The 24752-nt window shown below is 48.6% G+C and overlaps 2 protein-coding genes across 3 annotated transcripts in view; both read left to right on the plus strand.

Annotated features, from left to right (window-relative positions):
- Positions 1-4815, plus strand: part of LOC128400134 (polyunsaturated fatty acid lipoxygenase ALOX15B-like) — a 43307-nt gene extending 38492 nt beyond the window's left edge. For both annotated transcript variants that reach the window (XM_053362169.1, XM_053362168.1), the window contains 2 exons: positions 2408-2578; positions 4362-4815. In XM_053362169.1, coding sequence (XP_053218144.1) covers positions 2408-2578; positions 4362-4541 — 351 coding nt within the window. In that variant the 3' untranslated portion in view covers positions 4542-4815. The remainder of the gene's footprint in view (positions 1-2407; positions 2579-4361) is intronic.
- Positions 4816-12727: 7912 nt separating this feature from the next.
- LOC128400136 (hydroperoxide isomerase ALOXE3-like) overlaps positions 12728-24752 on the plus strand; it is a 34998-nt gene continuing 22973 nt past the window's right edge. Inside the window, exons 1-4 of the mRNA XM_053362171.1 lie at positions 12728-13110; positions 18269-18473; positions 20005-20089; positions 21014-21136. Coding sequence (XP_053218146.1) covers positions 12964-13110; positions 18269-18473; positions 20005-20089; positions 21014-21136 — 560 coding nt within the window. The 5' untranslated portion in view covers positions 12728-12963. The remainder of the gene's footprint in view (positions 13111-18268; positions 18474-20004; positions 20090-21013; positions 21137-24752) is intronic.

Genomic DNA, 24752 nt, shown 5'->3' on the forward strand with positions numbered 1-24752 from the left:
GGGACATGCAAGCCCCTACAGTCCAAAAACAAGTGGAAAGCTTTTCCCATTTCCTTCCTCCTTGCAAGGAAATATTTGAGGTCAATTTTGTTGTTGTTTAGTCGTTTAGTCGTGTCTGACTCTTCGTGACCCCACAGACCGGAGCACGCCAGGCACTCCTGTCTTCCACTGCCTCCTGCAGTTTGGTCAAACTCATGCTGGTCGCTTTGAGAACACTGTCCCACCATCTCGTCCTCCGTCGTCCCCTTCTCCTTGTGCCCTCCATCTTTCCCAACACCAGGGTCTTTTCCAGGGAGTCTTCTCTTCTCACGAGGTGGCCAAAGTCTTGGAGCCTCAGCTTCAGGATCTGTCCTTCCAGTGAGCACTCAGGGCTGATTTCCTCAGAATGGAGAGGTTTGATCTTCCTGCAGTCCATGGGACTCTCAAGAGTCTCCTCCAGCACCAGAATTCAAAAGCATCCATTCTTCGGCGATCAGCCTTCTTGGCTTCAGGATACCATTTCAGACACGTGGTTTACATACTTATGTATGTGTTAGCCTCGTACATTTATTTTATATATTTAAGACCTTAGAATTCTTATAACATTATCCCTCAGCTGGGAAGGGAGTCTTCCTCTTGCCTAACTGAGAGATCCCTGCCCCCTCCTGCTTGCACGCAAGCTCTGATAGGCAGTATGAAGCCTCCCTTCACAGCTTAGTTGATGGAGTCAGGGAAGGTGGAGGCAGATCGAAAGCTGCATCTTCCCCCCTCCAAATTTTTTTTTTTAATTCGTTTTATAACACCACCAAACAACACAAACAGAAAAACAAACAATACAAACAAATTCTTGTCTTATTCTTATTTTTTTCTAAACATTGTTAGGTGAGCTTCCCCAAGTCCCCCCTTTCTGATTTTCATTTTACCTCATCTTTTGCAGTTTACATATATCACAATTTCTAGCCTTTTTTTTTCATCACACTTACTTTTACCATAAATATCTTCACATTTTATCACTTACAAATAATACTGCTTTAAAAATACATTATCTTCTACTTCTAACCCTACAGCCTATATCCACTTCCAGAGCTTTTCTAAGATTTAAATATTAACATTTTTTTTCAAATATTATTTAAACTTCTCCCAATCTTCTTCCACCGTCTCTTCTCTCTGGTCTTGGAGACTCCCAGTCAGTTCGGCAAGTTCCATATAGTCCATCATCTTCATCTGCCATTCTTCAATAGTTGGTAAATCTTGTTTCTTCCAATTCTTCGCTAGTAATATTCTCGCAGCTGTTGTGGCATACAGAAAAAAGGTAACATCCTTTTTGGGGATTTCACCCCCCATCGAAAGCTGCATCTGAGAGCCCCTGCACCACCATCATATGGGGACTCCCGAACAGCTCCCGGAGCCAGCCAGAGCCAAGCGCTCCAGGCTGCTGAGACTGCCGCTGCTGCGTTTCCCAGGGACATTAGTAATAATAATAATAATAATAATTTATTATTTGTACCCCGCCCATCTGGCTGGGTTTCACCAGCTACTCTGGGCGGCTTCCACAGAGACCAAAAATACACAAAAATGTCACACATTAAAACTTCCCTGAACAGGGCTGCCTTAAGATGTCTTCTGAATGTCAGGTAGTTGTTTATCGCTTTGACATCTGATGGGAGGGCGTTCCACAGGGCGGGCACCACCACCAAGAAGGCCCTCTGCCTGGTTCCCTGTAGCTTTGCTTCTCGCAATGAGGGAACCGCCAGAAGGCCCTCAGCGCTGGACCTCAGTGTCCGGGCAGAACGATGGGGATGGAGACGTTCCTTCAGGTATACTGGGCTGAGGCCGTTTAGGGCTTTCAAGGTCAGCACCAACACTTTGAATTGTGCTCGGAAACGTACTGGGAGCCAATGCAGAATTCTCAGGACTGGTGTTATGTGGTATCGGCGGCCGCCCCCAGTCACCAGTCTAGCTGCCGCATTCTGGATTAATTGCAGTTTCCGGGTCACCTTCAAAGGTAGCCCCACATAGAGCGCGTTGCAGTAGTCCAAGCGGGAGATAACCAGAGCATGTACCACTCTGGTGAGACAGTGCGCGGGCAGATAGGGTCTCAGCCTGTGTACCAGATGGAGTTGGTAGACAGCTGCCCTGGGCACAGAATTGACCTGCGCCTCCATGGACAGCGGTGAGTCCAACATGACTCCCAGGCTGCACACCTGGTCCTTCAGGGGCACAGTTGCCCCATTCAGGACCAGGGAGTCCCCCACACCCGCCCAGCCCCTCTCCCCCAAAAACAGTACTTCTGTCTTGTCAGAAGTAGATGAAATCCAGGGACATTCCGGGGATGGAATTTGTCCGGGGACTTATTCGCAAATCCGGGGCCTGTCCCTGGGAAACGGGAACATTTAACTAATTTAACTGGGCCTTTGCTTGCCCACAGTATGACTATGGCGCATGGATCCCCAACAGCCCGCCCTCCATGAGACGACCCCCACCCAACATGAAGGGCACAGAGACCTTGGAGACCGTCCTGGAGACCCTCCCTAAGGTCAACACCACCTGCATCGCCCTCTGCTCCCTGTGGTTGCTAAGCAACGAGGCAGGAGACACGGTAAGGATTTGGAGTGAAGGAAGGACTCGGTTAGGTACCAGATTTTCTGTGTCAAGAAACTTAGGGCCGGATCTCCTTTACAGTTCCTTGCCAGCAATATTCTAGCTGCGGCCGTGGTGTATAAAAATAACCTTTTCTTATCTTGTGGGCTGTCCCCACAAAGGAGGACTGGATAAACAAATTAAGTGATTTTATAGGATTGGCCAAATTAACGGCAGGCGTAAGAAATCGGTCTAACCAGAGTTTGAGGAAGGAATGGCAATGTTTTGAAAAAAAACACTGGTCCAAAGTTAATGTGTTGGTATGCCTAGTTTAAGTATGTAAAGATGAATCAATCTAAAATAAAACTAACAATGAATAGATAATGATTAGTATAAAGACACAATGTAAAATAGATATTATTGTTTTAAGGATGTCAAGTTGAGGTGAAGGGAAATTTGTAATTGTAAAATTATGTACTTGTTGGTTTTTGTTTTTGTTTCTTTTTTCGTGAATAATAAAAACTAAATAATAATAATAATAAAAAAACTTAGGGCCAGATCCACACCTTACATTGAGAGCATATTTGATGCACCTTTAAAGCACGACTTCCCTCAGATGATACAAAAAATTGTAGTTTGTTAAGGGTGCTGGGAATTGTAGCTCTGTGAGGGGAAAGCTCCATTTCCCAAGATTCTTTGAGGGAAGTCATGTCTTTAAATGTTGGTCAAATGTGTTCTGAATACATACATACCTTGGAAGTCAAATGGAATCCGTTCCGGAAGTCCGTTTGACTTCCAAAACGTTCGGAAACCAAAGCGCAGCTTCTGATTGGCTGCAGGAAGCTCCTGCAGCCAATTGGAAGCCATGGAAGCCCCATTGGACGTTTGGCTTCCAAAAATACTTCACAAACCGGAACACTCACTTCCGGGTTTGCGACGTTCGGGAGCCAAAATGTTCGAGAACTAAGCTGTTTGACTTCCAAGGTATATGTTGTGGATCTGCCCTTAGCGCTCCATGTTTATATCTAAACTCTCGAATTTCAGCCTCAAAATGGAATTTTTGCAAAATTATTAGTCTAAAAAACAATTTCTTCTTTGGATTCTAATAAATTCCACAAAGAAAAGGTACACAAGAGAAAAAATGGATGAGAACCACAAACCTTAAAATGCCTGTTTCAAAACTCCGTGAAGAATAATATCAGGCAATACTATCGAAACTCTTATTTTCCCCACAATCATTATACAATTGTTAATTAAAATGAATTATTGTGGGGAGAATAAGGGTGTCAACAGTATGTCTGATGATTGCTTTAAATTAAGGTCCCTTACGAATTTGAATCATAGGATTGATAACTTTCAGATCTTACGAAGTCATAAAACACTCAAATCATTAACTCAATGACACAAATCTATATATTTCTTATTAGCTTACATTGGGGGACTGCATTTAAGTACAGGAATGAAACCTGTGGCCCTCCAGATGTTGTTAAACTCCAATTCCCATCAGCTCCCAACCAGCATAGCCAGTGATCATGGATGATGGGAGTTGTCGTCAAGCAACATCTGGTGAACATGCAGTTCAACATCCCTGCATTACAGCAGTCTCCATTTGGCCTAGCAGTCCCATTAAAAAACCAGACAGGGACAATAACTTGACTTTGTTTTGAATATTTCCAAATGTGGGGGTGTCCAAGGAGTTTTACATTTGTGCTTTAGGATTGCGAATGTGAGAAGTTCACTGCAACTTAAATGGGAGTTTGAAGCACAGTCTTCATCACTGATTTCTCCCGAATCTTTTCCAGAGACCTTTGGGCCACTATCCCGATGAACATTTCACTGAGGACGAGCCAAAGCGGCTCATTGTGGACTTCCAGAACGACCTGGCTAAGATTTCTGAGGAAATCAACGAGAGGAACAAGTCGTTACCCCTCCCCTACAACTACTTGAACCCGCCTCAGATTGAGAACAGCATCTCGATTTAGGTCTCGGGCGTGGTTAGCAATGTCAGCCTGACCTGCGTTACAAAGTCGGTCCGTCTTGTAACAACGCTAAGCTATATGACGAGTTGATTCCTCTCAAAAGTTCTTCTCCGGCTCAGAATGTAAAACAAGACACGACAAGATCCCCTGTCTTCTGTATGTAGTGCACTAAGCATGTAGATGTTCGTCAGTGTTTAAGATTTTTCCTCCCACCGAACTCCTCTCTGGCTAATGTGAAGTTACATAAACTGAAAGGCACCTTCAGACTTTTTTTTAACTGTAATTTTCGTTGTCGATTCTGTGAACTAAGGCTGCATCCACACCCCAGAAATCTTATGGCACTTACAATCTTTACATTTATAGGATTGCTTGCAAGTGATCGTAGAGTGTCCTTTCTATTCAATCGACTGCTTGCTACCAATGTGCCTACTGCTCCCTGTTCATGTCTAGAAAACCCTCTTTACCTATTCCAAGGTACGTTAGTTTGGGGAGGTAGGGTAAAGGTAAAGGGACCCCTGACCATTAGGTCCAGTCGTGGCCGACTCTGGGGTTGCGGCGCTCATCTCGCTTTATTGGCCGAGGGAGCCGGCATACAGCTTCCGGGTCATGTGGCCAACATGACTAAGCCGCTTCTGGTGAACCAGAGCAGCGCATGGAAACGCCGTTTACCTTCACGCCGGAGCGGTACCTATTTATCTACTTGCACTTTGACGTGGTTTTGAACTGCTAGGTTGGCAGGAGCCGGGACCGAGCAACAGGAGCTCACCCCGTCGCGGAGATTTGAACCGCCGACCTTCTGATCGGCAAGTCCTAGGCTCTGTGGTTTAACCCACAGCGCCACCCGCGTCCCGACAGTTTGGGGAGGAGGGGCAATTAAAATGTTCAAGGTGCTTTGTCCTGTGCCTGAGGCCGGGAACTACAATTCTTGGTGGAGACAATACAAAAAGGCACATTCATGTCTGTTCCAGCATCATAACTTAGGAGGGAACTTTCAGACAGAAGATGAGCTTTACCCCAGAAGTCCTCCAAGAAAGCTGTTAAATGACGAACTGAGCTGAGCCGATTCTGCCATGAGTTGGGGATAGTTGTCCTGGCTGTGAATGCTTAAACGACTGTAGGAAGAAGGCCCATCAATGGGAAGTCATTGTAGACCAGGGGTCGGCAAAGTTTTTGTGGCTTGGGCCTATTCACGGTCCCGCAGATGCCGTAGTGGGCCGGAGTGCGCGGGCGCATGTGCAAACATTTCCGGTGCTCCTTCCAGTGCGGCAGGGGTCCATGGGCCAACTAAGCGACCCACATGGGCTGCTCGTGGCCCAGGGGCCTTAGGTTGCCAACCCCTGTTGTAAGACAGTCCACCAGAGCATAGCTGTCAACCGTCCCTTATTTGTCGGGAAACTCCCTTATCCCAGCACCGTGTCCCGCTGCTGTCCCTTATTGATGATGTCCCTTAAATTTCCCGGGTTTCAAAGGAAGCAGCTCATCTCCCTCCCTCCCTGCCGGCCAGGGAGGAGGGAGGATCCAGCTGCGTTGCTCGGCTACGTTGCTTAGCCAATAAGGAGTCTAAGAACAACTGGGGGGTGGAGCTTGCAAGCCTTGTGCCGATCAAATCAGCCGCATTGCCTGGGGACTCGCCTTTGCTCAGCGCTTCCCAGCGGAGAGGCGACGGTGGTTTTCCTTGCTGCATCCCTTTTGCTGGGTTGCTGCGCTGGGGTAACCACCGCTTGAGGCTTTGTTTGGCTGCTGGCTGGGCTTTCTGCCTTTGGCTCGGAGGGGCTCAGAAGTTGAACGTACCTGTGCTCTGAAAATCCCTTATTTTGGCTGCTGGTCCCTTATTTTTGAGGCTGCTGGTCCCTTATTTTCAAATTTGTAAGTTGACATCTATGTTGCCAAGTGTTGCCAAGTTGACATCTATGTTGCCAAGTGACATCTATGTTGCTCGGGAGGGAAGCAGCGGCTCGGGGTCCTCCGCCGCGAGAGACAGAGAGCGCTGGCGCCATCATCCTGGCGCGAGGAGTTCCATCAGCCCTTCCCCGCCCAAGGGGGGGGAGGGAGAGAGACTTGCCCACGCCGCCCGCGAGCCTGGAGGCGGCAGCGGTGGTGGCAGCTGAGGAGGCAGCCTGAGGGAGGGGGAGGGACGCAGAAGGGCAGTGCTTCAGCGGCTGCCGCAGCGCCGCAACTGCCTCATTCTGGATTGACAGCATCTGTCAATCCTACCAATGTATGTAACTCTTTACAATAGTGAAATCCCTTATTTTGGCTGCTGATCCCTTATTTTCGAGGCTACGGGTCCCTTCTTTTCAAATCTGCAAGTTGGCAGCTATGCACCAGAGCAGCACACTCACTTTCCTCTCAGATTTTCAGGCGGCTGGCAACTGGCCACAATGGCTCTGCTCTGCTTCCACAGTAACTCTTCTGAATACCAGTTGCAGGAAACCACAGGAGGGGAGAGTATTACGTGGTGAGCTCCCGCCTCCCCCCAGTAGAACCGGAGCAGCTGAGTGGCAAAAGAGGGAGATCCCAGCTGCGCCTGCATTAAATAGCGCAGGCCACACCCCCTAGGCCAGCCGATTGGCTGGCCAAGAGATGACACGGCCGAGGATTCACTCAATCGCGCGGAGGCTGAGAGCCAGCCCCCACACACATGGTGGGGGCGCGAAGCCCGCAACACCACCTCCTTTCTAGGTCAGAAGTGACTTTATTGTGCTCGAATCCCATAGCTGTCAACTTACAGATTTGAAAATAAGGGACCAGCAGCCTCGAAAATAAGGAATCAGCAGCCAAAATAAGGGATTTTCAGGGCACAGGTATGTTCAGCTTCTGAGCCCCTCCGAGCCAAAGGCAGAAAGCCCAGCCAGCAGCCAAACAAAGCCTCAAGCGGTGGTTCCCACAGTGCAGCAACCCGGCAAAGGGGATGCAGCAAGGAAAACCACCGTCCCCTCTCCGCTGGGAAGCGCTGAGCAAAGGCGAGTCCCCAAGCAACGCGGCCGATTTGATTGGCACAAGGCACGCAAGCTCCACCCCCCAGTCGTTCTTAGACTCCTTATTGGGTGAGCAACGCAGCCAAGCAACACAGCTGGAGCCTCCCTCCTCCCTGGCCAGCAGGGAAGGAGGGAGATGAGCTGCTTCCTTTGAAACCCAGGAAATTTAAGGGACATCATCAATAAGGGACAGCAGCGGGACACAGCACTGGGATAAAGGACTTTCCTGCCAAATAAGGGACAGTTGACAGCTATGTCGAATCCTGCTTGCGGGTTTTCCCGAGGCCTCTGGGTGGCCCCTGCGATAACAGGATGCTGGACCAAATGGTGGCATCAGCCTGATCCCACAAGGCTCTTATGTTCTTAACGTACAATTGGTTGGCCTCAATTTTAACTTTCACAGGCTCTTCAAATAGCCCAGTTGGTTAGAGCGTGGTGCTGATAACGCCAAGGTCGCAGGTTCGATCCCCATAAGGGACAGCTGCATATTCCTGCATGTGCAGGGGGTTGGTCTAGATGATCCGCAGGGTCCCTTCCAACTCTGATCTACGATTCTATGATATGTGACTCAATAAATAAAATAATGTACGAACACAGTTCCCTGCATACTGAACCCAAATGAAAATGAGGTGCATCCTTTCAGATCGGGGCAAGATTGCGTCGTGATTTCAGGGCCCAGTTGTATAGAGTCCAGGACACATTCCAGATTTAAAGCCAAACAGCCCCATGCAATTTAAGAGAAGCTTGTCATTGTTTCCTCTTCTTTAGAAAAAATCAATATAATAATTAACCATTAACCTGTAAGTGAAGGATTTGCATCTTACGATACGATAATCTTTATTGTCATTGTCTCATACAGAACAAAGAAATTGAAAAAATCTACATCAGACATTCAAAAGCCAACAAGCCTGCTATCCCAGCCTGGTTAACCACCTAAAAACTCTGATACCGCATAATTAAATACAATATACTCCCACAGAGACTACCTTACACTGCGTTTAAAACCAAAATCACATTTGGATAAAAACTGTCTCACAGGCGGCTAGTCCTAGTCTTATAACCCTATACCTTCCTATAACCCTGTACCTTCTTCCAGAAGGCAGAAGCTGAAAGAGATCATTTCTGGGTTGCGCACTATCCTGCGCCATCTCTGCAGCTTTCTTATGGCACCTGGAAGCGTAGATTTGATCCAAGGTGGGAAGAGTGCACCCAATTATTCTCTCCGCATTCTTTACAACCCTGGACAGCATTGTTTTTCCCCTGACCGTGCAGCTCCCAAACCACACACACAGACCATGTTAATATAGATATACATATACCCTGGGTTCACAGAGGCCATTTCCATTCTTTGTCACTCCCTATGTTGACAGAGAAATCGAGGCACTCCTAGTCACATGAGCTTTGGATGAATCAAAACCAAGCCATGTGTGGGAATAGGGCTCAGCGCCCTAATTAACAATTAGGAGCAGGAGTAGTTAAGATGAAATCGTGCTGTGGGAGGCAGCAGAACAGCTAGGTTGGGTTGAGTGAGCCAGGCCACACATGAATCACAGCAACCTTTCCCAACCAGGTGCCCCTCCAAGTTTACTGGAATACAACTCCCACCAGCACCAGACAGAGCCATAGTCTGAAATATATGGAGGACACCTGGCTAGGATTGTCATTACAGAGATGGTGCATCCATCCGTCCATGGTCAGAGGCAACTTAGGGAAAAAACAAATTGACCTCAAAGACCTGATTAGGGCTGCACCACCTTCGGAAAAGGGGCACGGGTGGCGCTGTGGGTTAAACCACAGAGCCTAGGACTTGCCGATCAGAAGGTCGGCAGTTCGGATCCCCGTGACGGGGTGAGCTCCCGTTGCTCGGTCCCTGCTCCTGCCAACCTAGCAGTTCGAAAGCACATCAAAGTGCAAGTAGATAAATAGGTACCGCTCCAGCGGGAAGCTAAACGGTGTTTCCGTGCACTGCTCTGGTTCGCCAGAAGCGGCTTAGTCATGCTGGCCACAGGACCCGGACGCTGTACGCCGGCTCCCTCGGCCATTAAAGTGAGATGAGCGCCGCAACCCCAGAGTCGTCCGCGGCTGGACCTAATGGTCAAGGGTCCCTTTACCCTTTACCTTTACCTTCAGAAAGCAGGTATGGGAATTCATGTCTGAATGGTTCCACACTTGTGGAAAACAAGTACAGTCGTACCTTGGAAGTCAAATCCATTCCAGAAGTCCGTTCAACTTCCAAAACGTTCAGAAACCAAAACGTGGCTTCTGATTGGCTGCAGGAGCTTCCTGCAGCCAATCAGAAGCCCCGTCAGATGTTTGGCTTCCATAAATTGTTCGCAAAGCAGAACAGTCACTTCCAGGTTTTGATCGTTTGGAGCCAATTTGTTCGGGATCCAAGACGTTCAAGATCCAAGGTAACAGGCAACTCCCCACTTAGGCACGGGTTGTGATCTGAGGCACCGCATGTTTAAGTGAAATTGTGTATATTGAGAACACCTTTCAAATAACCAGAAAGCCACCAAACTCCACCACAGTTGCTCCTTCCCAACCTCCTTGCTCAAACTCCCAACTCTTCACTGGTCTCAAAGGTTGGTGCAAAGACTCCTGAGGTTGCACTTGCAAAGGCTTATGGGATTGTTAGATACTATTTTTGCACTATTTTTGCGCTCTTTTAGGGCTGTTTCCCCTCGTTCATGCCACTTCCAGGTTTGCAGCATGCCTCCAACGGATGAAAATGGGGAGTTGCCTGTATTCCAAGGAGTCGTCTAGGCTACCTTGACAGACAAGCTTTCCCTCAAACTACAGAAACTTTGCAGGAACTCACCTGCTACATCACCCTCCATAGCCACCAGGTGGCGCCACTGCTCCCCCCTCTGACTGCATGACTCTTTTTTGTGTTTTCCAAATTGCTTAAAATTTGGGTATAGAGAGAGAGAAATGTCTCCCATTCCTAGCAAATGAACCCAGAGCAGGTACTCTTGGGGTACACTCAGTTTGCTGAACGTACAGTAGCCTGAGAAAGCACATGTACTGAGGCCAAGTTATCTTTCCACAACGGCCAACATTGATGCCGAAATCCAGCATCACCTGAGCTTTGCGAGTGCGGCTTTTTCCTGATTGAAGTGCAGAGTGTTTGAGGACCGGGACATTCGCAGGAAAACCAAAATGCTCGTTTTCAAAGCTATTGTACTACCAACCTTACTATACGCTTGTGGAACATGGACCACTTATAAACACCATCTCCAACTCCTTGAAAGATTCAATCAACGGCATCTCTGAAAATTTTTACACATCACTTGGGAAGACAGGAGAACTAATACCAGTGTACTGGAAGAAGCAAAGATCACCAGTGTCGAAGCGATGGTTCTTCAACATCAACTTCGCTGGACTGGTCATGTTGTGCGGATGCCTGATTATCGTCTTCCAAAGCAACTACTCTATTCTAAAGTTAAAAATGGAAAGCATAATGCTGGTGGTCAACAAAAGAGGTTTGAAGACTGTCTCAAGGCAAACCTTTAAAAATGTAGTATAAAACCAACAATTGGGAAACACTTGCCTGCGAGCGCTCCAGTTGGAGAACAGCCTTTACCAAATATGTCTTTGAAGACCCTCAAACTCAGGACGCAAGGGAGGAACGTGCTAAGAGGAAGGCACGCTTGGCAAATCCACACTGTGATCAGCTCCTGCCCGGAAACCAATGTCCCCACTGTGGAAGGACGTGTGGATCCAGAATTGGCCTCCACGGTCACTTACGGACTCATTGTTAAAACTGTGTTTATGGAAGACAATCTTACTCGGCTACAAGTGATCGCCAAAGAAGAAGACTAACCACAATGGCTACATTCGCCCTCCGTTGTCAGAAGCAGTAAACTGCGCACTATCGGGATTTCAAAGGCAGAATTGATGTCCGGGGGGGGGGATTTCCGGAAGGCAATGCCCTGATCTTAGGCAAGTCAATCGAAAAATCGTGTTTTGGGGGTGCTTTGTCTTAAGAAAAGCTCAACAACTTTCAGGTCTTCCTGAAAACAGCTCTACAGGTTGGGTGGTTTCCTAAATAAAATCTCCTCTTAAAAAAAGCTCAACAGGCGTGTCCTGGTTTTTACTTTTTGAAACATGGCAACCCTAGAATGTTATTGTTGTTGTCGTTTAGTCATTTAGTCGTGTCCGACTCTTCGTGACCCCTGGACCAGAGCACGCCAGGCACTCCTGTCTTCCACTGCCTCCCGCAGTTTGGTCAAACTCATGCTGGTAGCTTCGAGAACACTGTCCCACCATCTCGTCCTCCGTCGTCCCCTTCTCCTTGCGCCCTCCATCTTTCCCAACATCAGGGTCTTTTCCAGGGAGTCTTCTCTTCTCATGAGGTGGCCAAAGTCTTGGAGCCTCAGCTTCAGGATCTGTCCTTCCAGTGAGCACTCAGGGCTGATTTCCTTCAGAATGGAGAGGTTTGATCTTCTTGCAGTCCATGGGACTCTCAAGAGTCTCCTCCAGCACCAGAATTCAAAAGCATCAATTCTTGGGCGATCAGCCTTCTTGATGGTCCAGCTCTCACTTCACGGATCACTGCCTTGCCGTGGCGAAGGGGCTTGAATAACTCAGAGAAGCTATGAGCCATGCCATGCAGGGCCACCCAAGATGGACAGGTCATAGTGGAGAGTTTTGACCAAACATGATCCACCTGGAGCAGGAACTGGCAAGCCACTCCAGTATCCCTGCCAAGAAAACCCCATGGACAAAGACAACCCTAGGATAGCCATCTTCAAATATCAAATTGCAAGAAAAGAGATTCAGACTAAACATTAGGAGGAACTTCTCTGATGGTAGGAGCTGTTCGATAGTGGAGCGGACTCTCTGGAAAGGTGGCAAATTCTCCTCTATTGGAGTTTTCGAAACAAGGTTTGGGTTGCTGTTTGTAGGGGGTCGTACGAGATGACATTTGACGGCACCTTCCAACTTTACAGTTCTGTTACAGCAACAGCGACAATCATGTGAAAATGTATTGCACTATTCATTTTGCTCTTGCTGCGCTCATCTAAGCCAGCAAGTTTCATGCAACAAGTTGCTTGTGTGTGTTTGCAGGGATGTGAGGGAGTGCGCAATGAGGCAGAAAGTTATGAAACAGTTACACAATCACTCGGTGCGGTCTCTGCGTTGGTCTTCCTGCATTTCGTTCTGGGAGCAAATCTGTCTTATTGTCGCCACCGAGCTCAGAAGTGGTCACAGCAGAACTTTTGCAGCCGAGACCCGGGGAATCTGATCTGAGCCACACCCTTCCCATCGCAGCAGCTGCTGCCTGTGGCCTAAACGGCTCTGGAGGAGGGTTGAGAGGGGAGGCGGGGTATTTGTGGGTGCAACAGCCCTCAAGGAGGAGCAGGCGAGGCTGTTCATACCTGCCTCGGCACCGGCACCGCACAAACCCCGTGCAATCGGAGCCTCGTCTCGCCTCTTCCCAAATGGCTGCTTACAAGGTCCAGGTGGCCACCGGAGACATCCTGTTGGCTGGCACCTACAGCAGCGTCTCCATCACTCTGGTGGGAGCTCGTGGGGAGAGCTCCAAGCATCGCCTGGACCACCAGGGCAGAGATTTTGTCCGTGGGGCTGTGAGTACCAAGAACGAAGAGGATCAGGGCTGGGGGGGGGGGTTAAGGTGGAAAACTGGGCGTCCTCTCAGGGCTGGGGGCATCTCAGGGGAACGCTCCTCACTGCCCGTGGGTAAATGGGTAAGTGGTTGCTTCTTGTTTTGGGGTGACATACGCTGTCGCTTCTAGGTCTCAACGGGAGGAGGTTGTAGGAAAGAAACTGCAAACGGCATGCTTGGGGGAGACTTGGCCAAAGTGTCATTTGGTGGAGGGAGTGTGATGTCAAACTGTTGGGGAGTCGCGGCGCCTGCTGGGGCTGACGTGACCAATACAGGAGAGACATGTTTTGTTGCAGCTGGGGCAGGCGAAGGCGTCCGGTTGCGCTGCTGCAGACGCACCACGCCGTTTCTTCTCTCGCTGCTTCGCCCAGAGGTCATTCCTCTCCCGCTGTGGGTGCACAACCTGGCTGGTTGTCTCCTGTTGGTTGACTGCAGGGGATTCCCACATGGTGAGGGCCGATGTGGCCAGTCTTCAGGTCCCGTTTGCAGACATCTTTGTAACACGGAGTTGGTCTGCCAGGGCCTGGTGCCTGAAGCCAGATCCCTGCAGGCTCACCAGCACCAGTAAACTTAGCAAGCAGTGGAAGTTTCTCTCTCTCTCTCTCTTTCCTTCTCACTATTCTCTCTCTCTCTCTCTCCCTCCCTCCCTCCCTTCCTTCCTCCCTCCCTTCCTCCCTCTCTCTCCCTCCCTCCCTCCCTCCCTCCCTTCCTCCCTCTCTCTCTCTCCCTCCCTCCCTCCCTCCCTTCCTCCCTCTCTCTCTCTCCCTCCCTCCCTCCCTTCCTCCCTCTCTCTCTCTCCCTCCCTCCCTCCCTCCCTTCCTCTCTCTCTCTCCCTCCCTCCCTCCCTTCCTCCCTCCCTCCCTTCCTCTCTCTCTCTCTCTCTCTCTCTCCCTCCCTCCCTCCCTTCCTCCCTCTCTCTCCCTCCTTCCCTCCCTCCCTTCCTCCCTCCCTCCCTCCCTTCCTCCCTCTCTCTCCCTCCCTCCCTCCCTTCCTCCCCCCCTCTCTCTCTCTCTCTCTCTCCCTCCCTCCCTCCCTCCCTCCTTCCCTCCCTCCCTCCCTCTCTCTCTTTCTCTCCCCCTTCCTCCCTCCCTCTCTCGCCCTCCCTCCCTCCCTTCCTCCCTTTCTTCCTCCCTCTCCCTCTCCCTCTCTCCCTCCCTCCCTCTCTCTCTTCCCCTCCCTCCCTCTTCTCCCTCCCTCCCTCCCTCCCTCCCTCCCTTCCTTCCTCCATCTCTCTCTCTCACTCACTCACTCACTTTTTGCTAGGATCAACCGCCAAGCAGCACTGGCCAAGCCTCAAACCACCCAAACATCTTTAATTTTCCCATAATGTTCCTCACTCCGCCTTCATTGGCTCTCAGTACGTTTCCGAGCACACTTCAAAGTGTTGGTGCTGACCTTGAAAGCCCTAAACAGCTCAGGATACCTGAAGGAGCGTCTCCACCCCCATCGTTCTGCCCAGACACTGAGGTCCAGCTCCGAGGGCCTTCTGGCAGTTCCCTCACTGCAAGAAGTGAGGTTAACAGGGAACCAAGCAGAGGGCCTTTTCGGTGGTGGCACCCTCCCATCAGATGTCAAGGAAATAAACAACTATCTAACGTCTAGAAGACATCTGAAGGCAGCCCTGTTTAGGGACGTTTTTAATGTCTGACGCTTTATTGTATTGTTAATCTTTTGTTGGAAGCCGCCCAGAATGGCTGGGGGAACCCAGCCAGATGGGCAGGATATAAATAATAAATTATTATTATTATTATTATTATTATTATTATTATTATTATTATTACTACTACTACTATTTCAGGACTGCCAGGCATTTTGGGGGAAAGAAAATGGCCACTGGCCACAGCCTGAGTCAGCTTTTTTGTTTCATAGAATAATTGCCATTCTAGTACTGTAATAATTTTAAAAAAGAAAAGGACCAGTGTTGGCCCTGACGGACCTTCCTGGGTCTCATAGACGCCCAGCATTGCACAGACTGTTCCCGCTGCTGCTACCACACCTGGCAAGTTAACTTCTAGATCTGGCAATTGACCAATGGCAATTAACATTATTGGCTGAAGTTGTGTCTGCAAGACTTAACAGCGTCCCTTTTGATGCAATAATGTAAAAGCCTGGGGCACAACTTTCAAAAACTGGGGGGGGGGGAATAAAAAAATAACACCATCAGAAGAGCCCAGATGTTGTATCTCAGGAGCCTAGTCCAGACTCCTGTTCTCACAGTGGCCAACAAGATTCCCCTCAAGGGAAGCCGCAAACGGGTCCTGAGTGCGAGAACACTCTGCCTTATAATTATAATAATAATTTTTATGCCTTACCCTCGTTTGCAATGAAGTCTTTGCCACAGCACCCGCACAGCCTGCCCTCCTTGGCCTCCTGCCACTGAGCCTAAAATGCCACGCACATCTCAAGTATTAAGTCCTTCTTTCTCCCTGATTCCCTCGCTGTTTCCCCCTCCTCTCCACTGGTATTAAATGTGAGATTGTAAGCTTTGAGGGAGCAGGGACTGCACCGCTTGCTCCTTGTAAAGAGCCAGGCACATTGACCTTGTGGGACATCGAGCTCAGGAGTAAACCCTACACAAATAATAATAATAATAATAATAATAATAATAATAATAATAATAATTTATTTGTACCCTGCGCATCCCACTCTGGGTGGCTTCCAACAAAGATTAAAAATACATTAAAAGGTCACACATTAAAAACTTCCCTTCGGATGTTTTCTAAATGTCAGGTAGGTGGGAGGGCGTTCCACAGGGCGGGTGCCACCACCAAGAAGGCCCTCTGCCTGGTTCCCTGTAGCTTTGCTTCTCGCAATGAGGGAACTGCCAGAAGGCCCTCAGAGCTGGACCTCAGTGTCTGGGCAGAATGATGGGTGTGGAGACGCTCCTTCAGGTATCCTGAGCTATTTGGGGCTTTCAAGGTCAGCACCAACACTTTGAATTGAGGTCAGATACGTACTGGAGGTCAATGTAGGTCTTTCAAGACCGGTGCTATGTGGTCTCGGCGGCCATCACCAGTCTAGCTGCCGAATTCTGGATTAGTTGTAGTTTCCGGGTCACCTTCAAGGGTAGCCCCACGTAGAGCGCATTGCAGTAGTGCAAGCGGGAGATAACCAGAGCATGCGCCACTCTTGCGAGGCAGTCCGCAGGCAGGGAGGGTCTCATCCTGCGTACCAGATGGAGCTGGTGGACAGCTGCCCTGGACACAGAATTGACCTGCACCTCCATGGACAGCTGTGAGTCCAGAATGCCTCCCAGGCTGCGCACCTGGTCCTTCAGGGGCACAGTTACCCCATTCAGGACCAGGGAGTCCTCCACACCCGCCCGCCCCCTGTCCCCCAAGAAGAGTACTTCTGTCTTGTCGATCCTCCAACCGCCTCCAGGACCTTCACCGCCTTCACTGGTAGTGAAAGTGAGGTAGAGCTATCCAACTCTCTCCAGAACCCCTAAAGATTGTCTTTGGGTGGTTATTAGACTGGGAGAGGGTGCTGCAGAAATGGGTGGTCTTTTGTGACTTCTAGGCCACCGAGGGCCGTAAGAAAATAAGAAGAGCCTGTTGGATCAGGCCAAGGTCCATCTCGGCCGGCATCCAACCAGCAAGCAGGATCCGAGCATGAGAGCAAAACTCTCCCCGCTTGTGGTTATCGGCAACTCGTCTTTCGAAACTTCGCTGCCTCCAGCATTGGCAGCAGAGCACAGCCATCGTGGCCAGTAGCCATCGGCAGCCCTCTCCTCCTCCATGAATTTGCCTAACCCTCTTTTCAAGCCATCTAGGCTGGTGGCAGGGAGTCGAAGTGGGCGGAGGAGGACTTCATCTGTCCCAAATCTTCCGGCTACAAATTCAGTGGCCTCGTTTGCAAGGGCTGGCCTACAAAGCGTAAGGAAGAGCTGTTGACCAACTTCTCGTCCTCACATGTCCTTTCCCAAATGGGCAGGGATGCTCTTTGCTCTAGATTACGGTTAAGGGTATTTGCCACAAGACCAGGAGGAGGAGGGGACGCAGAAGATCCCAGGAAGAGATAAATTAGCTGGCTTGGAGATGTACACAGGATCTGGTCCAAGACATTCTGGCACCTGAGGAGAACCAGGGAACAGTGTGCCCCCCCCCAATTTAGTGGGATGGAGGTGATGGTGTGGAAGGAATTCTGCTTCCACTGAAAAGCTAAGTACAAAACCAGATTTCTAAACGCAATTCCAGTACACACTACTCCAGCAAACTTTTTCAGCAGGGGGCCGGTCCACTGTCCCTCAGACCTTGTGGGGAGTCGGACTGTATTTTTTTGGGGGGTGAACGAATTCCTATGCTCCACAAATAACCCAGAGATGCATTTTAAATAAAAGGACACATTCTACTTATGTAAAAACACACTGATTCCGGGACCGTCCGCAGGCCGGATTTAGAAGGCGATTGGGCCGGATCCGGCCCCCGGGCCTTCGTTTGCCTACCCATGCACTACTCTGTAGCTCCCACACAATGAAATGTGGCGTTTGGGGCCCTTAGTGGCCCACCAGGTTTATTTGTTTAACTTGTATACTTTACCACAGTTTAAGGGGGATGTTGACAACTTGGGACAGATCAAGGTCATCAAGGGCCTAGGAACCAAGCAGGAAAGAAAGGATTCTCTCATTCTTTAGATTTAGCCAAATTCTTGCTTTCCAAAACCAGTACAGTGGTACCTCGGTTTTCGAGCGCCTCGGAAGCTGAACGTTTCTGTTTTCGAACGCCAAAAACCCAGAAGTAATTGCTTCCGTTTTCGAACGTGCCTCAGCAGTCAAACGGCTTCCGCGGCGTGTTGTGGTTTCGATTTTTCCAATTGAACTTGCAGGCTGCCCTTTGCGCCTCGGTTTTCGAACGTTTCGGAAGTCGAACGGTCTTCTGGAACGGATTGTGTTGGAGAACCGAGGTACCACTGTAGCTGAGAGACCTTAGGAAAAGCTACTTTTAGCTCCCTCTCCTCTCTCCTGTAATCTGAGTTCTGCATGAGTGGTGGCTTGAAGTTTTTGGCTGGGTGAAGGGGCGGTTGGAGAGGAATCTCTGTATTTTTCTTCTTCTCCTTTGCAATCTAGTGCATTGCACTTTCAAAGCTCCCCTTTGAGACCAGGTTCTCCTTTGTGTGTCCAGGTGGACGACTACGAGGTGCCGTTCGAACAGGACCTGGGCCCCATCCATCTGATCCGCCTGCACAAGGAGCCGTACTTATTCTTCCCGACGGACAACTGGTTCTGCAATTTCGTCAGGGTGACGACCCCAAAGGGGGAGACATACAACTTTCCTTCCTACCAGTGGCTGGAGGGCTCCTGCACCTTGACCCTGAGGGAGGGGGCAGGTACTGTTCCCCTCTTTCCCTTCCCAGGGATTGGGGGGTGGGTGTTCACTAAACCAAGCAGGCCCAAAGCTTTGTGGGTTTTCATTCTGCAGAAGCTGTGACTGTTGCTTTTGTCTGCGCTGGCTTGGTAATGGTAACCAGAACTATAAAGGGACCCCTGACCATTAGGTCGAGCCGTGACCGACTCTGGGGTTGCAGCACTCATCTCGCTTTATTGGCTGAGGGAACCGGCGTACAGCTTCCGGGTCATGTGGCCAGCATGACTAAGCCGCTTCTGGCGAACCAGAGCAGCGCACGGAAACGCCGTTTACCTTCCCGCTGGAGTGGTACCTATTCATCTACTTGCACTTGATGTGCTTTCGAACTGCTAGGTTGGCAGGAGCAGGGACCGAGCAACGGGAGCTCACCCCGTCGTGGGGATTCGAACCGCCGACCTTCTGATCGGCAAGTCCTAGGCTCTGTGGTTTAACCCACAGCGCCACTCGCGTCCCAACCAGAACTATAGCTAGCAGGCAAATAAGGGGCTCGATCCGGGATGGGAGACTATGTCAATTTTGCTCGGTTTCTCATTTTTCCAGGCTTAAGCTCAGCCCCTCCACATTTCCACACCAGTTTGCAAGTTTGATCAAAAACGCAAGACCTCATGAAAACTCACGTTAATGTGAAATACTCCCTCTTTGCATATGGTTTGGCCTCGTACAGACATTTCCGCAACGCTGTTTTCTCCGACACGTGCATTTTCGGACACATTGCTTGACTGCATTGCAAAAGCTCAGAGAAGTACAAATTTCAAAGGGCAGCTGTGCATCAGTTTGTACTTAGGAAAGGGCAAATCACAAAAAAAACTGCCTTTATGTGCAAATGGGAATGAATTTCTTCCCAGGCTTGAGACATCTTGGTCTCTCTTGCTTTCTCTTGTGCACAAACACACGTTCATAGAATAGTCATGGATTCAACCATGGAAACTCTGTAATTGGAATGGTTATATCTGGGCATGTGGAGAGGGCACATCATTCAGGAGTAACTACAGCATGTAGGGACGCTGGTGGCGCTGTGGGTTAAACCACAGAGCCTAGGACTTGCCGATCAGAAGGTCGGCGGGTCAAATCCCCGCGACGGGGTGAGCTCCCATTGCTCGGTCCCTGCTCCTGCCAACCTAGCAGTTCGAAAGCATGTCAAAGGGCAAGTAGATAAATAGGTACCACTCCGGCGGGAAGGTAAACGGCGTTTCCGTGCGCTGCTCTGGTTCGCCAGAAGCGGCGTAGTCATGCTGGCCACATGACCTGGAAGCTGTACGCCGGCTCCCTCGTCCAGTAAAGCATGATGAGCGCCGCAACCCCAGAGTCGTCCGCGACTGGACCTAATGGTCAGGGGTCCCTTTACCTTTACATTTACAGCATGTTAGCAGCAGGGCTTTGCTAGGAAAGAGTATGGCTCATAGGCATCTCCCCCCCCCTCTCGTTTAGCTCGTTAGATTAATTACCATTTACCTGGTCTCCTTTTCTCTCTCTCCCTATCTCTGTCCCTCCAGCCAAAACGGTAAGTGATGACAAAGGAAACCCCCAACTCGTGGAGCATCGCAAGGAAGAGCTAAAGAAACGGCAGGAATCCTATGGGTCAGTAAATCACATCCCTTTAGGCTGAGGTGGGGGCAGGGAACCTCTGGCCCTCGGGAAACGCACACGGCCCTCCAATCCCTCTCTTTATGGCTCCTAGAACTCTCTCTACAAGCCATGACCTCTCTCCTACGTTGCATCCCTTACTGGCCCTGGAGTTCACCTTCCTTGAGAGCTTTTCCTTGGCAGGATTTATTGAGTCCATGATTGTTGTTTTTTAATCTACTGGATTCTCCACAGAAATGGTAATTGTTCCATAAATAAGAAGGGATGGCATTTTGAGGCGGTGTCGCGTGAGCGCCGCGGAAAGCTTGCACATGTGAACAAGACCAAGTCCACAATGAATTGCCACGCGGACTTGGAATCATACCATTAGCTCAGCAGGGCTAAAAGGCCATCGCAATATCCTGTGGCAATGAGTTCCATAGCTGACTTCTTCTTTTTTTTAATGCTTTTTATTGAATTTTTCACAAACATAAATGAAACTTAATCTTTTACAGTCATCATTTTATGTCATCTTATTTACACTGCGTAAATGCACGCCCAGACTTCCTTCCTTCCCTGCTTCGGTTTTCTTAATATATATCTTCTCTTGCAGATTCCTATTTACCTTCTATACACATCACAGGATTTATGTTAACCCTGCTACAGTTTTCAGACTTCTACAGTTAATTCTTATGTATGCAACAAATTTACCCCACTCTTCTTCAAACTTTGTCCCTTTTTGGTCTCGAATTTTATAAGTCATTTTAGCTAATTCTGTATACTCAAAAAATTTCGTCTGCCACTCCATTACCGTTGGGGTCTCTTGTAATTTCCACTTTTGAGCCACGAGGATCCTACCATAGCTGACTTCTGAGTTGATCAAAGATGGACTTCCTTCTGGGTGACCCCTCTCCCCGGGCTGTTCTTTGTTTGCTGCAGCTGGAAGGAGTACGCCCCAGGTTGGCCGAGGTGCGTCGATGCGAAAAGCACCGATGATCTGGATTCCAATTCGAAGTACTTGTTCACCAAGTCCTCTGTCTTTGCCATGCGCACCGTCAAATCGTGAGTTGCTTTGGCTGTGGGGCTTGTTGGATCGGGAGCAGGGGGTGGGATCCACAGCTCAATTTTATCATAATTTGGGGGAGAGAGAGAAAGAGAGAGAGAGAGGGCTGTGATTTCACTCTCAAATTTGTCAGAAGCTGAAAATGAAATTAAGATGGCGGACCGAAACATCACTTTCGGTGTGGCTTCGTCCATTTTTTGGCACAGGTTCAGACACCTCTCAAGATATTGTCTCCAAACTCAGCACGATAATTTCCAAGGTGGGGTGGTGTTCCTTGTCAATGTTTTCGATGCTGGCTGCCATTTTGATTCAAGATGGCGGACAGAACCTTGACTTTGGCATGGCATCCCCCACTTTTTGCCCTGGTTCAGCGGCCTATCGAGATATACCCACCAAACGTGGCATGAGGGTTCTCAGGGCAGTTGTGGACATTTAGCTGCCGTGCGCCCTTTGGCGGAATAAACCGTGACGTTGACCTAACTTCACCCGATTTTAGGCATGGCTGGTCCAAATTCACAAATTACGCTACCCATTTAAAAATACCAATATTCCTTGTTTTCTAAAGATCCGCGGGCAGTGCCAGGTGCTCCCCACTAGTTAAAAAAAACTAAAGTAAGAAAAAAATGGGGACCAGAAACCGATTTGTAGCACAGATACAGTGGTACCTTGGTTCTCAAAATTAATCCGTTCCAGAAGTCCATTCCAAAACCAAAGCATTCCAAAACCAAGGCGTGCTTTTATAATGAATGATTTTAGAGTGTTGTTTGTGTTGTACTTTGGTATTGTTTTATTGTTGTTAGCCGCCCTGAGCCCAGCTTCGGCTGGGGAGGGCGGGATATAAATAAAATTTATTATTATTATTATTATTATTACAAAGTAACGCAAAACGGATTAATCCGTTCCAGACTTTTAAAAACAACCCCATAAACAGGAATTTAACATGAATTTTATTATCTAATGAGACCACTGATCCATAAAATGAAAGCAATAATCAATGTACTGTACTATAAAATAAATGAGACAGTTTTATTTATTTTTTCTTACCTGCACTGATGATAGTCATTGTTTGGATGGGGGGGCTTTTATCCATTTCCACAGCCGCACAATCAATCAATCAATCAATCAATCAGTAGCTGAACTGGGTTCCACACAGTCACAAGAACAAGTGAACCGAAAAAGCCACAAAAACAAAAACGCAAAATAAATAGCAATCACAAAAGCGCCAAACTTAATCCGTTCCGGAAGTCCGTTTGACTTCCGAAATGTTCGAAAACCAAAGCGCAGCTTCTGATTGGTGCAGGCGCCCCAGAAACAATAGAGTGGTACCTCAGGTTACATACGCTTCAGGTTACAGACTCCGCTAACCCAGAAATAGTGCTTCAGGTTAAGAACTTTGCTTCAGGATGAGAACAGAAATCGTGCAGCGGCGGCGCATTGGCAGCAGGAGGCCCCATTAGCTAAAGTGGTGCTTCAGGTTAAGAACAGTTTCAGGTTAAGTACGGACCTCCGGAACGAATTAAGTACTTAACCCGAGGTACCACTGTAGCTGACAACCACATCGGACGTTCAACTTCTGAAAACCTTTCGAAAACTGGAACACTTACTTCCGGGTTTTCGGTATTTGGGAACCAAGGCGTTTGAGAACCAAGGAGCCACTGTACTGCTGTTTGAGCTGAGGCCCATTGTGTGCTTTGATCATGCCAAGGCCTCTGAGCTGGTATGGAGTTGGCAGCCGCCTTCCGACCGCCTCACCCCATCCCAAGCAAACAGGTGAACCATCCTGTTCCCCAGGAGCGCCACATTTCACAATCCCAGGGCACCTCCGCTTTTTTCAACCCACACTGCCCAGGCAGCCCTGCCTGAGAGCAGCGATGCCATCAGCGCCTCTTGCCTAACCTGTCCATCTGGGTCTGAGAGGTTTGGAAATGGAGACTTGGCTGAGCCACCTGCAGTTTTCCTCCCACCTTTCAGGAAAGTTTCAGGGTTCACAGCGGCAAAACACCAAGAGGAATTCCTGCCCCCGTTCTCTGTGCCTCCTCTCTCCTCATCGTTTCCAACACTCTGGGCAGTGAGTTTGAGAGACCGGGCTGCTTTGAGGAGAGAAACACGATGCAGATGTGTAGTTTTAGACACCACAGACTTAAAGACCTGGTGGTGGTGTAGTGGTTAGAGCGCTGGCCTAGGACCTGGGGAGAGTAAGGTAAAAGGACCCCTGACCATTAGGTCCAGTCGTGGCCGACTCTGGGGTTGCGGCGCTCATCTCGCTTTATTGGCCAAGGGAGCCGGCGTACAGCTTCCGGGTCATGTGGCCAGCATGACTAAGCCGCTTCTGGCGAACGAGAGCAGCGCACGGAAACGCCGTTTACCTTCCCGCTGGAGTGGTACCTATTTATCTACTTGCACTTTGACATGCTTTCGAACTGCTAGGTGGGCAGGAGCAGGGACCGAGCAACGGGAGCTCACCCCGTCGCAGGGATTTGAACCGCCGACCTTCTGATTGGCAAGTCCTAGGCTCTGTGGTTTTTTTTTTTGTCTTTTTTTTATTAAATATTTATTGGTATTTTCAACAAACATATAACAATCAAAAACAAAAAATAAACAAAATAAAAACCACACAAAAATACATAAAATTCAAGACTTAACAGAAAAAAAGAAAAAACACATAAAATTTCAGATACTTATTTTCCTTAACCTTATTTCTCAGACCTCCTCACACCTCCCCTTCTTGTATTCTAATTTAAATTGTCAATTCAGCAAGTCCTTAACTTATTTCTTCACCTTAGCTTGAACATTTGTTCTAACATACTATTATTTTACTTTACTTCTTTTTTCCATTTCCTCAATTTATTTTTAGCAGCCTTATTTTCATTTAATTTAAAAAAACCAATTTTACCTTATCAAAATTACACATCAATACTTATACCTCATTAATTATTCTTAAACCTTTTTCCTAAAGTCGACCAAAATTTCCCTTCCACGATTTTCCCAATTTCCATACAACTAACAAAATATAAAAAAAACAAAGCAGATTATACTTATGTACCCTTTGGATTCCCAACCTCCACCCACCCTTTTCCCGGTTCCAGTCCCCAACCAATATCCATCAGTCTTTATGTTATTTATTTAGCCTGGAGATCTCACGTCCGAGGCCCTTATATCTCTCTCAGTTCCTTTCTGCCGGTCTCTTTGATAGTCCTTGATGTTAAACCCCAAGTCTCGGAGAGGCTCCGGCCCAACAGGATCCATGTTGCTTCCAGCCAGTCCTCCATACTTAAAAGCAAAGCCTATGGGGTACTCCAACTCTTGTTTCAAATTTCTTTCAAATCCACATGTCCCCAAAGCTCCAACTTTCACCTTCAACAAATTTGTAATCCTCAGGTCTTCAGATCTCCTCCAAAGGGGATCTCTCCATTTTTCAGACTCCCATTCAGACCAGGCTTTCCGCATCCAATTTTTATTGTCCTTTTTTATCATCATGTCAGGCCTCATATTGCAACTCTCCTTTGACTCCTGCAAACTTCCAGCTCCTCCTTCATTTTCTTCAAAAACAACATATTGCTCCATCGTATCTACACTTTCAGTTTCATTTATTTGTTCAGTTGAATGGGCTTCCTG

The sequence above is a fragment of the Podarcis raffonei genome, chromosome 13 (genome assembly GCF_027172205.1).
Source record: "Podarcis raffonei isolate rPodRaf1 chromosome 13, rPodRaf1.pri, whole genome shotgun sequence".
NCBI lineage: Eukaryota > Metazoa > Chordata > Lepidosauria > Squamata > Lacertidae > Podarcis > Podarcis raffonei.